This window comes from Opisthocomus hoazin, chromosome 19, assembly GCF_030867145.1.
Source record: "Opisthocomus hoazin isolate bOpiHoa1 chromosome 19, bOpiHoa1.hap1, whole genome shotgun sequence".
In the NCBI taxonomy this organism is placed as follows: Eukaryota; Metazoa; Chordata; class Aves; order Opisthocomiformes; family Opisthocomidae; genus Opisthocomus; species Opisthocomus hoazin.
The window spans coordinates 5,299,087-5,311,237 of NC_134432.1; the positions used below are offsets into that span (position 1 = coordinate 5,299,087).

The 12,151-nt window shown below is 58.5% G+C and overlaps 1 protein-coding gene across 1 annotated transcript; it reads right to left on the bottom strand.

Moving 5' to 3' along the window:
- Positions 1-17: 17 nt before the first annotated feature.
- Positions 18-11,903, bottom strand: ANAPC2 (anaphase promoting complex subunit 2). The gene is given in 15 exon segments (XM_075439830.1): positions 18-504; positions 1,270-1,505; positions 1,839-1,968; positions 3,636-3,839; positions 4,414-4,489; positions 5,224-5,365; positions 5,515-5,696; positions 5,785-5,902; positions 6,403-6,522; positions 6,670-6,844; positions 9,084-9,216; positions 9,975-10,597; positions 11,470-11,559; positions 11,561-11,725; positions 11,727-11,903. Coding segments are annotated over 15 exon segments (2,784 nt in total). The 3' UTR covers positions 18-291.
- Between the last annotated feature and the right edge of the window lie 248 nt (positions 11,904-12,151).

The window sequence follows — 12,151 nt, forward strand, 5'->3', positions numbered from 1 at the left end:
GAGTTGGCACCAGCTGGAAAAGAGGACTGCTGGTTTTTATTACCCAGTGAAGTGGGCCCAGACACTCATGTACAGGAGGAAAAGCAGTGTGGGGAGCAGGCCCAGCCCCAGTTGTGGGGTGCACGGCCCAGGCCGCTCAGTGTGGAAAAGGACACCCGCTCGGGAAGAGGGAAGAGCGAAGGCCCCGAGTAGAGGAAGCACCCAGCAGGACGCAGAGGGCTGGGTGGCACTCGGGAGCTGAGCACAGCCACGGAGAAGCAACGCAGAGGGGAAAGCAGGGACGCTCGCAGCCTAGTTGCAGTTCTTGGGCAGGCGGTAGACACCTCCGGAGTAGATGAGTTGCTGGTCCCGGACCTTTTTCTGGAGGAAACCCTGCAGCTCTTGTATATCGATTTCTGTAACCACCGGGCCCGTCATCACAAACATCTTCAGCATGCTGTGAATCCTCTCCAAGGACAGGCTCTCCAGGTTGGTCAGCATCGCCTGGATGTACGTCCAGAACAGCTGCAGAGGGGCACACGCAAGCAATAGTAAACCACACGGATATCTACACCACGGAGCAAAGGGGAGCATCCCGTAGCCCAGAAGCAGAGCAGGGCTGTGGCTGGCAGCAAGTTCTGCTCTCAGCCACGAGCACGCGGTCTTTAACCAGGAAACATCCAAGAACAGCACCAGGTGTTGGGACAGCCAGCCAGGAAGCAGGATTTGACGTGCAGTACGTGCATGACCCTCAGTGGATAAACACCAGTACGACAACCGCGTGCTGCACCGTGGCACGACGCAACACGCAGCGTGACACACGCGCAGGAACAGCCCTGGAAACGTCCCGGAACCACAACACAGCGACGGCGAAGGTCCAGCTGTTAGTGGTGGGTAAGCCCTTTTGGCAGCCTAAGTGCCAAAAAGCACTGCCTGGGTGAATCCAAACACGTTTTGACTATTTTCAAACACGAAATCATGTCTCAGACTTTTCCTTTTTTTAAACTGCAAAAAACACATTTAGAGGTGCCCAAATGGCTGCGTGGCTCAGCAGCTGGGCACCTCTCTGGGGGGAAGGCTGCGATCCAGCACCCGCACCAGTGAGCATTAATCAAGAGACATCCCCTTCAAAACAAAACTTGTGCTGGACTTAGCCCCTTGCAGTGGAAAATGCAAATCCGAAGTGCAAACTGAATCCGTCATCTTAACCAGGCTCCCCAAAGCCAAAAGCAGGGCGTGTTTGCATCGACCTGCCGGCTCTGCACCCAGCTGAGACACACGGACGGGTACCTGCAGCTCTTCCTCCTTCTGGTCAGCCTGCGACGCCATGGCAGAGTCACCCTCCTCGTCGCTGTCTATCAGAACGACCTTGTCCACCTGGTCCTTCTGCTCCTCCTCAATCACGGTGAAGGTGCCTTGGGGCTCCTCACGCAGGACACCCTGCTGCAGCCACAACGTCATCTTCCGCTTAAGCGATGTCACGGGCACCTTGAGCACCTCACTCAGCTCTGTCAGCGTCCACGTGCCTGCAGAGACCACGGATACCAGAGAAAAGCACAGGACGCCTGCCCGCCTCCAGCACGCCAGGACTTCATATGAGGATGGGGAAGGCTGGGGAGCCGCTGCCAGCAGCGAGCAGCTGTGTGCAGCGACTGCCTGAAAGCAGGCTGGGTGCCGAGCTGCGGCCCTGCTGCGTGCTGTCTCCCAGGAGAGCTGGAGACCTGGCCGAGCCTTGTGGCAGATCCAAGCCCATGAACCAGCTCTTGGTCCTGCTGCCAGAGCTCTCGGAGCCTTCAGCCACCCAAGCAACGTGGCCTTCCCACCCACGGGCGGTAACGTGCCTCTGGCACGGCACTCACTCTTGGTCTGGAAGTGCAGGATGATGGCAGCATGCACAGGAGAGACGGAGAGGGAGAGGGTGCGATCTGCCAGCTCCACGTCCAAGCTCACCAGGCCCAGGTGGTACTTCCAGTTCAGGGTCCTCATGGCCTGGGAAAGGGAGAAGCAGCCACTCACAGCAGATCTCCTAACAGGAACCCCTAAGGGCTGCGTTACTGCAAACGCCCCTCTTTCACCAGGGCCAGCTGCTCTCCACACACCTCTGCCAGATACGAAAGCTGCTCCCCTCCTCACGAGTCACCCAGCCATCCCCCCCCCCTTTGTGGGAAACATCATCCTCGGCACAAGTTGTCCAGCCCTTGCCCAAGACCAACGCCCCTCTCCTGCCTGAAAGCCAGTCACTCAGCTCGCGGTGGGGTAAGCACAGGCTGAGGACACACTGGAAAACCAACCGGGCCACTCAGGACAAACTCCTGCCGGAAAACAAATACCCATCTGGGACAGGATTTCCTCGGAAGAGAAGCAATCTCTTCTGGTACCGATGTGAAAAGAGGCCTGCTTGCTTTGAAGGCTGAGGGTGCTCGAGGAGGCTGCTTCCTGCCCGCATCCCCTCCTAACTAATTTTTTTGCAGACACCGAAATCAGCTGGCATCCACACCTGGCACGCAGCTACAGGACCTAGAGCTAGGAGCTTCCCAGCCTCGTGGCATCTGGCACCTGGTGTATAACAACAAGTTCGAGAAAGGATACAGAAAACCAAGCCTGAAGCGGAGTTAGAGCACAAGAGGACAGGCAAAGGGGAACATCTGCACGAGACACCAAGCTGTGTTCAGGCTGGCTGCAAAGAACCGTCTGCGTGTGCACACCGACACTACGCTGGCACGACAGCTAGATCAGAATCATCCACACTCCAGATGCGTGCTCTGCACTCCACCAGATAAGAAGCTGCAAGGTGAGAAAGCCAAGACCACAGCTCTGGACGTGACCTAGATCTCTCCTTGACGTCCAGCCAGATGCTCCTGCTCCCAACGCTTGCTGTACGTGCAGAGCAAGGTGTCCCTCAGCCTTCTCTGTTTGACAAACTGCCACGATCAAGTGCCCGGAGAAGGGGAGAATGCTGCACGGTTGCTTGTATTTGCTCTGCGTGCCTCTCTTCCACCTTTCCGTGCTGTTTATAAAGGCATGGATTCAGTCTTTGTCTGAGCCACAGTCAAACTGGCCAAAAACGCTTGCTGCTGAACTAACACGGAGTTCAGGGAGCCTCCAGGAACAAACGAAACAACGCAGGAGAGACTACAGAGAGAAGAGGAAGAGACACTCGCCTAACTCCAGACTAACAACGAACCTTAAAATGAGACCATGTTGACATAGCTTCTTTCCAAGAGGACAGACAGGGGAGGAGAGTGCCAGAGCACCAGAGAGGCCCAGCAGGGACAGGAGGCCACTCTCTCTACGAGAGAACTCAGGCCAACAAGCTTAGACCAGACTCGAGGTGCCTAAGAACTTCCACCTCAGTGTCCGTTTAACTAACAAACACCAGCGCATTTCAGAAAACTCTTCCCTAACTGCAGTCCCCACGATGACCCAGGCACCCCGTCAAGAGACAAACCCTTTCTCCAGCAATAGCTAAACCAGTGCAGCTTCTAACCCCAGTTCCAAGCCGAAGGACTTTGGGAGTCCACCCTGACAGTGTCAGTGTACTGGCAGCTAAAATTTAAAGGATGAAGGGATGTTAAAAGGGATTTTGCAAAAACCATGCCACACAACAAAGTCTGAACGGCACACACCTTTTTTAAGGAGGGTTAAGGTCGCCTCACCTTTAACTTCTCATACTTCTTGGAATAGGCTTCCATGGCTTCCTTGACCTGCTCTGGAAGCTCCAGCTTCTCCTCTTTCAGCGGTGGCCAGAACTCACTCGACAGGATAACAGCGACAAGGCTGAACGGCGGCCTTTCCTCCTCCGGGAGCTTCTCTTCCTCGTCACGAATGTTGGCATTAATGCGCCGCGAGTCAGCCATATCCTGGAAAAGGCAGAGCAAGCTCAGGCAGCTCCTTCTCTTCGACGTCAGTGCTAACCCTTAGTAAAGCAGAAGCTTAAACAAGGTGACCAGCTTTGTCTCCAGATGATGATGGGGACACTGAAAGGACATGACCATGTGTGTCTACTAGAAAGTCTGCTACATACTCAGAAACATTTGTGGGCAGGTTGAGGAAGGGCTGGCGACTCAACACCGGAATCCCTCCAGACCCGAGTTCTTCCCACAACACTCCAAGTGAATTAAACCCCAGAGTCCCAACCCTAGAGCAGCTGGAAGAGCCCAGCTCTTCCATACCAGAACACTGTACTGTGGGAAGGGCAGGAGAGCCAAAAGGACCAGAGCAACCACCCCCCAGAGTCGATAACCCAACCCACAGGGTTTAAAAACAGACATGACACTTCTGCCTGTCACAAATCTGCCCCCTCAGTGCGATTTTGGGAACCCCACATTCCTCAAAGAGCCTTTTTGGATCACTCCTCAAGTCCCTCCCCTTCCCCAATGAGCTCAAACACCCAGGACTTGAATTTTTAAAAAAAAAAAGAGAAAAAATAGTTACTTTTAACATGACTTCACAATAGTGCATCTGAGCTTCACCAAACCGCAGCTTCAGCAGCTCCACGTTGCGGATTTCCCTGATAAGAGAAACAACAGATCAGACACAGGTCACTCAGATAACAGGGCCTGGCTTGGCCTCCACCCCTTGCAACATGGCCAAAAAACGTAGTCCCTGGCACCGGGGTGCTCTTCCTAGGAAGGCTTGCAAGGCAGTTACCTGAACAGGATGTCTCCCAGCACCCCAGGGAGGAACAGTCACTTCCCCTGGAGGCCAGCAGCTTTCTGAAGACCTGCCCATCCCTGTCATTCGGACGAGCACGGCACCTAGCCATCCCCTCGCCAACGCACTGCATTTGGTGAGCCCCTTGCCTGAGGCCGCCCACCCCAGACGTGGGTCACACTAACTGCATCTTGCAGAAAGGAAAACCACCGCAGCTGTTGAATTGAGAGACAAGTTGGGTGGCGACAGATTTCCTGATGCTTCATCCCTTTTTCATACTTTGACGCTTTCGGCTGACCCTAAGCAGCCTGTGAGGGCCAGCAGAACGTGTGAGAAGGAGCTAACAGGGTGTTGGTGCCTCCAGTCTCCCACACGCTGCCCTGTTAGTGCAAGCCAAGTGCAGGACTGAGCAGGAAGCAGCCCGAGCAGAGGGGACCACATGAAATTCTAGATGCAAACCCAAAGCTGCAGAGGAAATTGCCAAAGACATTCCTGGCTCCAGAAACAGCTGTTCACAGTACCGAGTCTGAGGGACACCTTTCTCAGGTGATTTGACCTGGACAGCCCGGGAGCTGGGCATTTGGACCTCACCTCTCTGCACTGTAGTTGAACTGATGTAGCAGCCGGTCAGCCAGCAGCGTGCGGTATTCGTTGATGAACAGGTCCTTGCTGCCATAGATGCTCACCAGCAGGCTGATGATGTCCGAGGACCGACGCTTGGAACTTGATTTTCCTAGTGAAATCCAGCAGACGACAGGGCGAAATTAACAGCGACCTGCCCGGCCCAGCCCAGCTCCAGAGGACCAGCAGAGGAGCTGCTCCAGACTGCAGCCGGCCGGGGAGAACAGTGGGCTGCCAGGACATCTGGCCTTGGCATCTAACCTGGATCTGCATCAACCGGGTCAGGAACCCAGTCCCCTGGTTCCGAGATGTCATCGTCACTCTCCTGGCCGTTCTCCAGGGTCACCGGGTCAGCTTTCGAGAGCTCGTTTGCAAGATCACCGGAGCCCTCAGCATCCCCTGTGAGACCGGCCACGATCTGCCGCACCGTGTCTTCCCGAGTCCTGCCAACAAGGAGGAGAAACAGAGCAAGTGAAGGGAAGAGGAGGGGAAGGGGATGCGTCAGGCTGCCCTGCAAGCCAAGCCTCTTACCTCAGATACTTCCGGATGGGCTCGCAGGCGACCTCCAGGATAACCATGGAGGGGTCAAGCTCCCGCAAGGCCTTGATGGCGGAGATATACAGAGTGATGATGTCAGATGTGTTGACTCCTACAGGAGAGGGGCAGAGGGAGTCAGAGTCCCAGGGCACAGACTGATGGCTTGGATGTGAGCAGCTCGGATGCTCCGAGCCCTCTGTTCCATCTGTGGAGTCGGAGGCGAAGGGCTTGCTGCCCTGCTGCCCCAGCCAAGGGGAGAGATCGGATCCGTACAGCTGAGAAACCAGTTCCAACCGAAACACAGCCTCAGAGACCACCAGAAATCAGCTGAGCCCCGACCACGTGTTAGGAGCTCAGACCACACACAGCCACGAAGCCTCTACCCACCCAGACCGAAGCTAAACTTCCAACTCAGCTCCTCACCGCGCTGCAAGAAAAAGGGGCTGGGATACGATCAGCTCCTGCTGCCCGTGCACACTCGAACATGAGATGTGCATGGTCTGAGTGCCTCCCGCTCGTCAAGCACGAGATCAGATGATGGCTCCCAGGAGATCCCCACTCATGCCCCGGCTCCGTACAGTGCTAGCACACGTGCGGGGATGCCAAACTCACCTGGATGCAGAAGTCGCATTTCCAGAGCGCTTTTCAGGGAGCTGAGCAGCTGCTGCCTCTGATTCGTCCTTTCCAGGCAGAACTTGAGGTCCTCCACAGCAGGCTTCGACTCTGGGAAGTCTACAGACCAAGCAGTGATTAGAAAGAGTGCCACTGTCCGCGGGAAGGCAAGAGGAGACAGCGTGGCACATCAGGAGATGAAGACAGATCTGTCACTCATCCAGTCCAAGTCCAGGAGTGCCTGGACACCGAACGGGTCACACCTACCTCGAATAATGCTGAAGAGCTCTTCAATGCGCATGCTGGCATAGATGCGGTAGAAGAACCTCTGGACGTGGCACCGCCAGCACTTCAGGGTGCTGCTAGCTTCCGGAGAGGAGCGCGCCAAGGGACCCTCTTGCAGAAAAACCCTGCTGAGCCAGCCAATCACCTTCTCAATCCACTGCGCAAGGGGAGGGAGAGCACAGCGACGGTGACAACCACAGCTGGGCGCAGGGCCACGTCCCACGCTTACCCACGCTTCGCGGCAAGCAGAAACGCGCAGCTGGGCAAGGACAGCGCTGCCTCCTGCTGCTCCCCAAACGCAGCCTGGCCGGGGTCACGGCCGGGGTCACAGCCGGGGAAAGCCTCGCTGGGGGAACATGAACTTCAACCAAATACACGTAATATGGACTGTGCAGATGTGCAGGAGGAGACAAGGGGTGACTGAGGACTGTGCATGGGTGCTGGGCTCCAAAAAGGACAGGATATACAAAAAAACTTGCAGACTATTCTGTTCTTGTAGAATTCCACTCCATTCTATACTTGCAGCACGATTCTCTTTATGAGAATATGAGCAAATTGCCCACCACACCATCCTTGGCCTCGGATTTCTACGATTCCTGAAATCAGTGAAGAGCGAGCGACCCATCCCAAGGACTCACAGACAGCAACCAAACTCAGGCACTGGAAACGAAGACCTCAAATACCAGCCTAGTCACTGAACACTAAAATAAAGACCTGAACAGAGAGCAGCAGAAGGTTAATTTTTTATACTTGAGATTTAGTTTTCTACAGAGAAATGTGTAATTGTAAAATTTCAAGGGTACTCCGCTACAACATCCAGATACTCAAAAGCAATGCTTTTTTTAAATTTTATTTTTCCTTTACAGTGGCAAACGTGTTCCTCGGACAGTAGTTGAGTACTAACAGATAGTAAATATTAATCTTTTTTATAACTGGATTTGTATAGCCTGAAACAAAAATGCTAAGTCCAGATCTGGTTTGGTTATGCTAATTTTTAATTATCCACTTGACTGAGGAAACACTGACGGAATGCACCAGCTCTGCTAATCACCAGGCAGGGCAAACCTGAGAACTACAGAACACCTGGGCATCGAGCGGGGCAGAACCGCGGAAAAGCTGGCAAAGGGATTCTCCTGCAGAACACCAGGGAAGGACCAGAACTGATGCACAGCAACTCAGTCCTCAGGAACACAGTCGCTACTGAACCAACCCATTTTTCCCCGCGGGTTTATCTTCTGCGTGCTCCTGCTCTAGCCTGCTTAGCAACTGACCCTCCAGACTGCCGCCCTGCTGTCCCCTTCTGCAGCGGGCGTTTGCTGGCAGCACCTGCGCTGGCAGCTTGCAGCCCTCTCCTGTTTTACCTTTAGCTTGCCAGGCTTGTGCTTTTTTCCTTAAAAATATCTCTTCCTAATTTTGACGGGCTCCAGTATTCTGTGGCCAAACGCGCTGTCCTTTCTGAAGAGGTGGGAGCAAGGGGACCTTCTGCAACGTCTGCCGAGCAGAATGCAGTTCCATTCTCTCCGGTGCCCTTAAAAGGTCCTTACACAACCTCAGGTCACCCAACAGCATTTCACCCTAGGTCCAGTACACAAAGCGCTGCACAGCAACTAAAGGGAAGTAAATACAAAATGACTGCTGACGTTTGCAGACAACAAAACCGGCCGGCGTGGCAAACAGCACAGGAACCAGGACAACCACAGAGCGCGGTCTGGACTGCACGGCTGCCTGACTTCACGCGTTCTTAAACACGGGCAAAGGCAAGGTCACGCTTCGAGGAACAAAGCGCGCGGGGCAAGCCTGCAGCGCCAGGGCTGTATCCTGGAAGAGCCATAGCCCAGAGAAGAATTTTATGTTGAAGTCATACTGGATAAACAGCCCGACACAAACTCAGTTTAAGGCAGCAGGAAAACAACTGGGTAGCTGCAAGGAAGGATTTTAATTCTGTATGTGGCCCACTGGCGAGGTCAATACCAGAGGATTACTTCCCATCTTTGCTTCCTATTTTAAAGGGATGCTGAAAAATTGGAAAGAAAACAGCCAGACTGATTCCAATCCTGGGCCCACCTCCACAGAGGGAGGGTCCTCTGCAAGCTCGGCGGCACTACCGTGTTCTTGTAGTCTGCAAAAGGGAACTGCAGAAATCCCCTCATTACTACGGATGCCACAAGCTGAAATACGCCACGTCACGGTCCCCTACGCACAGGTCAGAGCAAACCCTCCCCTCCAGCACCAAGCACACCGGGGAGCATCAGCCGCCTCTTCTGCCGGGGCGGCGGGAGCCACAGCCCCGGACCGGGTGTTTTCAGGCAGGACCCGCTTTCAGCCCGAGCTGCTAACCCCGGAGCAGCGGCGTCTCCGCGCAGGAAGGGCCCTGGCTGCCCGCACGCCCTCCTCACCTCCTGGAACTCGCTCAGGAAGGAGCGCTCGTACTCGCCCCGGCACCGCTGCTCCATCCTCTCCTCTATCATCCGGTGCAGGATGGTGGTGACAGCATCGGCGCTCACTCTCTCCAGCAAATTCAGCCGGCGGCTGCAGACACAGACAGGACCCGATTCAGCGCGCGCGGCAGCAAAGCCACAAGCACAGAAAATCTCACCACCCGCAGGCACCTTCCTCCCCGTACGCTCCACAGACGCCGGCCCAGCTCGGAGTTGAAACGCTCCGCTAGCGGCGCAGACGCGCTGCATCCGTAACGCGCGACACCACGGCCGCACCACCGCCCTCAGGAGCGCGGTCTGCTACCCGCCCAAAGCGCTCCCGTTCAGAAGAGTTTGCTGCTTTGCGGACGGAAGGCCTTGGAGCAAGGGGAAGACGTGCTCACGCCCAGGGAGAGGAACGTTCTGCCTAACGGTCCGCTCTAGTTCAGCCACCAGTTGCAATCAGCCGCAGAATCACGGAATCGTTAAGGCTGGAAAAGACCTCTAGGATCATCAAAGCCAACCGTCACCCCAACCCCACCACGCCTGCGAAACCACGTCCCCAGGTGCCACATCCACACGTTTTTTGAACCCCTCCAGGGACGGTGACTCCCCCACTGCCCTGGGCAGCCTGGTCCAACGCCTGAGCACTCTTTGAGTAAAGAAACTTTTCCGAACATCCAACCTAAACCTCCCCTGACACAACCTGAGGCCATGACCCTGTGTCAAGCTCTCCAGCCAGCACCACGACACAGCCTGACCTCAGGCCTATCTCCCCCTGATGTCAGACACCAAAAGAACCTGCTCCCGCTCCCCATCCAGACCGCCTGCTTGTTCTGAGCGGCAGCCACCGCCCCGTCACCTACGTACAGAATGTCACTGAGCTGCTGAAACTGCTCCATGGCTTTGGGGCACCAGCACTGCTCTCTCTTGCTGCTGCAGCCTGCGCACAGCGGGCTCTCTCCTCCGCCCTCCTCCGTATCGCTCTCCTGCTCGGTCTCACTCATGGTGCTCTCGCACTCGGTCGTTCCATCTTCTCCTTTCTTCCACTGCCGCATGTATATCCTGAAGGTGCGGCTGTAGAACTGCTGGATCATCTCCTGGAAGGACTTGGTAGTGGAGAAGAAAAGGATAGCTTTGAACATGGTGTAGACCTTCTCCTGCAGCGTCTGAGCGCCCGTCCCCAGGAGCAAGCCTGCCTTGGTCCACCTCTCCAGGAGCTCCAGGCTGTTGAGGTAGGGGTCCAGGCGGCACTTGAGAAGACAAAAGGCGTCCAGGAGGAGTGAGGAGCACTGGGGCTCCTCAGCCGTGTTTTCATACTGGCCGATGCAGTTCCAGAACTCAGGAGCTATGTTTGCCTGAAGGTCTGTCTGCAGCACCTCGAGGAACCACTCCTCCACGATCGAGTGCAAGTCGTAACACCGCAGCACGTCCAGAGCTGCCCGCAGCTCGGCATCCTTCAGCGGCCCCACAGCGTCGGACCTCGGTGCTGCCTGAAAAGCGGAGGGGATACCAAGTTCAGCACGCAAAAAGCCTTCTCTAGGAGGGTCTGCGGCAGAAGAGACCGCTCACATCCAAGAGCAGGGACCAAATGCACACGAACTCTGCTGCCCAACGGCACCAGGCTGATGCTGCTCCTCCACAGAGACCTGCCGGGGTCTCGGGGACCTCCTGCACGGAGACCTGCCGGGGTCTCGGGGACCTCCTGCACGGAGACCTGCCGGGGTCTCGGGGACCTCCTGCATGGAGACCTGCCGGGATCATGGCGACCTCCTCCACGGAGACCTGCCGGGGTCGCGGGGACCTCCTCCACGGAGACCTGCCGGGGTCGCGGGGACCTCCTCCACGGTCTCGGGGATCTCCTGCACGGAGACCTGCCGGGGTCGCGGGGACCTCCTCCACGGAGACCTGCCGGGGTCGCGGGGACCTCCTGCACGGAGACCTGCCGGGGTCTCGGCCCATGCCGGAGGCCAAGCGCCCACCTCCCGGGCCCAACACCCCGCCACCGTCCACGGCCGTCCCTGCCGGACCCGCGCGCTGGCGGGAGGGCCACGAGCCGCCCCCCGCTCCCCGAACAGCCAGGCTCGCGGACCTCGCTCCCTGGGGAGCGGCACCCAGCACCCCACCGCCCCCAGCCCCAGCCCCGGCAGCTCCCCGCGGACCCGGGGGCGGAGGGGACCGGCCGGGCCTCGGGACGAGCCACCGCGGGAGGCCGGCGGGGCCGGGGCCGGGGCCGGGGCCGGGGCCGGGGCCGGGGCCGGGGCCTGCCCCGCCCGGGGCCCAGAGCCGCGCGTGCGACGGCGCGAGGCGGACGCGAGGTGAGCGCGAGCGGCGCGGCCCCGCCCCCCCCCCCGGCCCCGCTCACCAGCCCCAGCGCGACGGGCGGCACCAGCGCGGCACTCAGCGCGTGCCAGGCGGCCGAGAGCCGCGCGCCCGCCGCCCGCTCCATGCGGGCCCGCGCCGCCGGAAGGGGCGGGGCGCGGGCGGGCGCGGGGCGGGGCCGATGAGCGGGCCGGGGGCCGCGCTGCGGGGCTGCGCCGCGGAGCTGCGGGAGGGTGAGCGGCGGCGGCGGCGGGGGGCCGGGGGGGCGGCGGCGGGGCCGCGGCTGACGGGTCGGTGCCGCGCAGGGCTGGCGGAGCTCCGCGCCCGGCGGGAGGAGCTGAGCGGGCGGATCCGGGAGGAGGAGGCGGAGCGGAGGCGGCTGCAGGGCCGGATCTGGGTGTTGTGCGAGCGGCTGGCCCGCACCGGAGAGAGCCTGGCGGGGCACCTGGCCGCCCGCGCCGAGCTCGACAGGACCATCGCCGAGACGGAGACGGCCTGCGGCAAGGTACCGCCGCCCGGGACTCCCCCCCCGGTGCCCGGGGACTCCCCCCCCGGTGCCCGGGGCCAGGCGGGACGGAGCCCCATTAGCGGGGAGGTTGGGGTCCGTTGCGGGGCCGCCTGGGGACAGCGGGCTGCCCCGAGGAGAGGCCGCCCCACAAACCGCCCCGTGGGGGGGGACGTTGTCCCCGCAGACCCCGAGTTCGTGCGGGTGGCGGCGGGCTGCG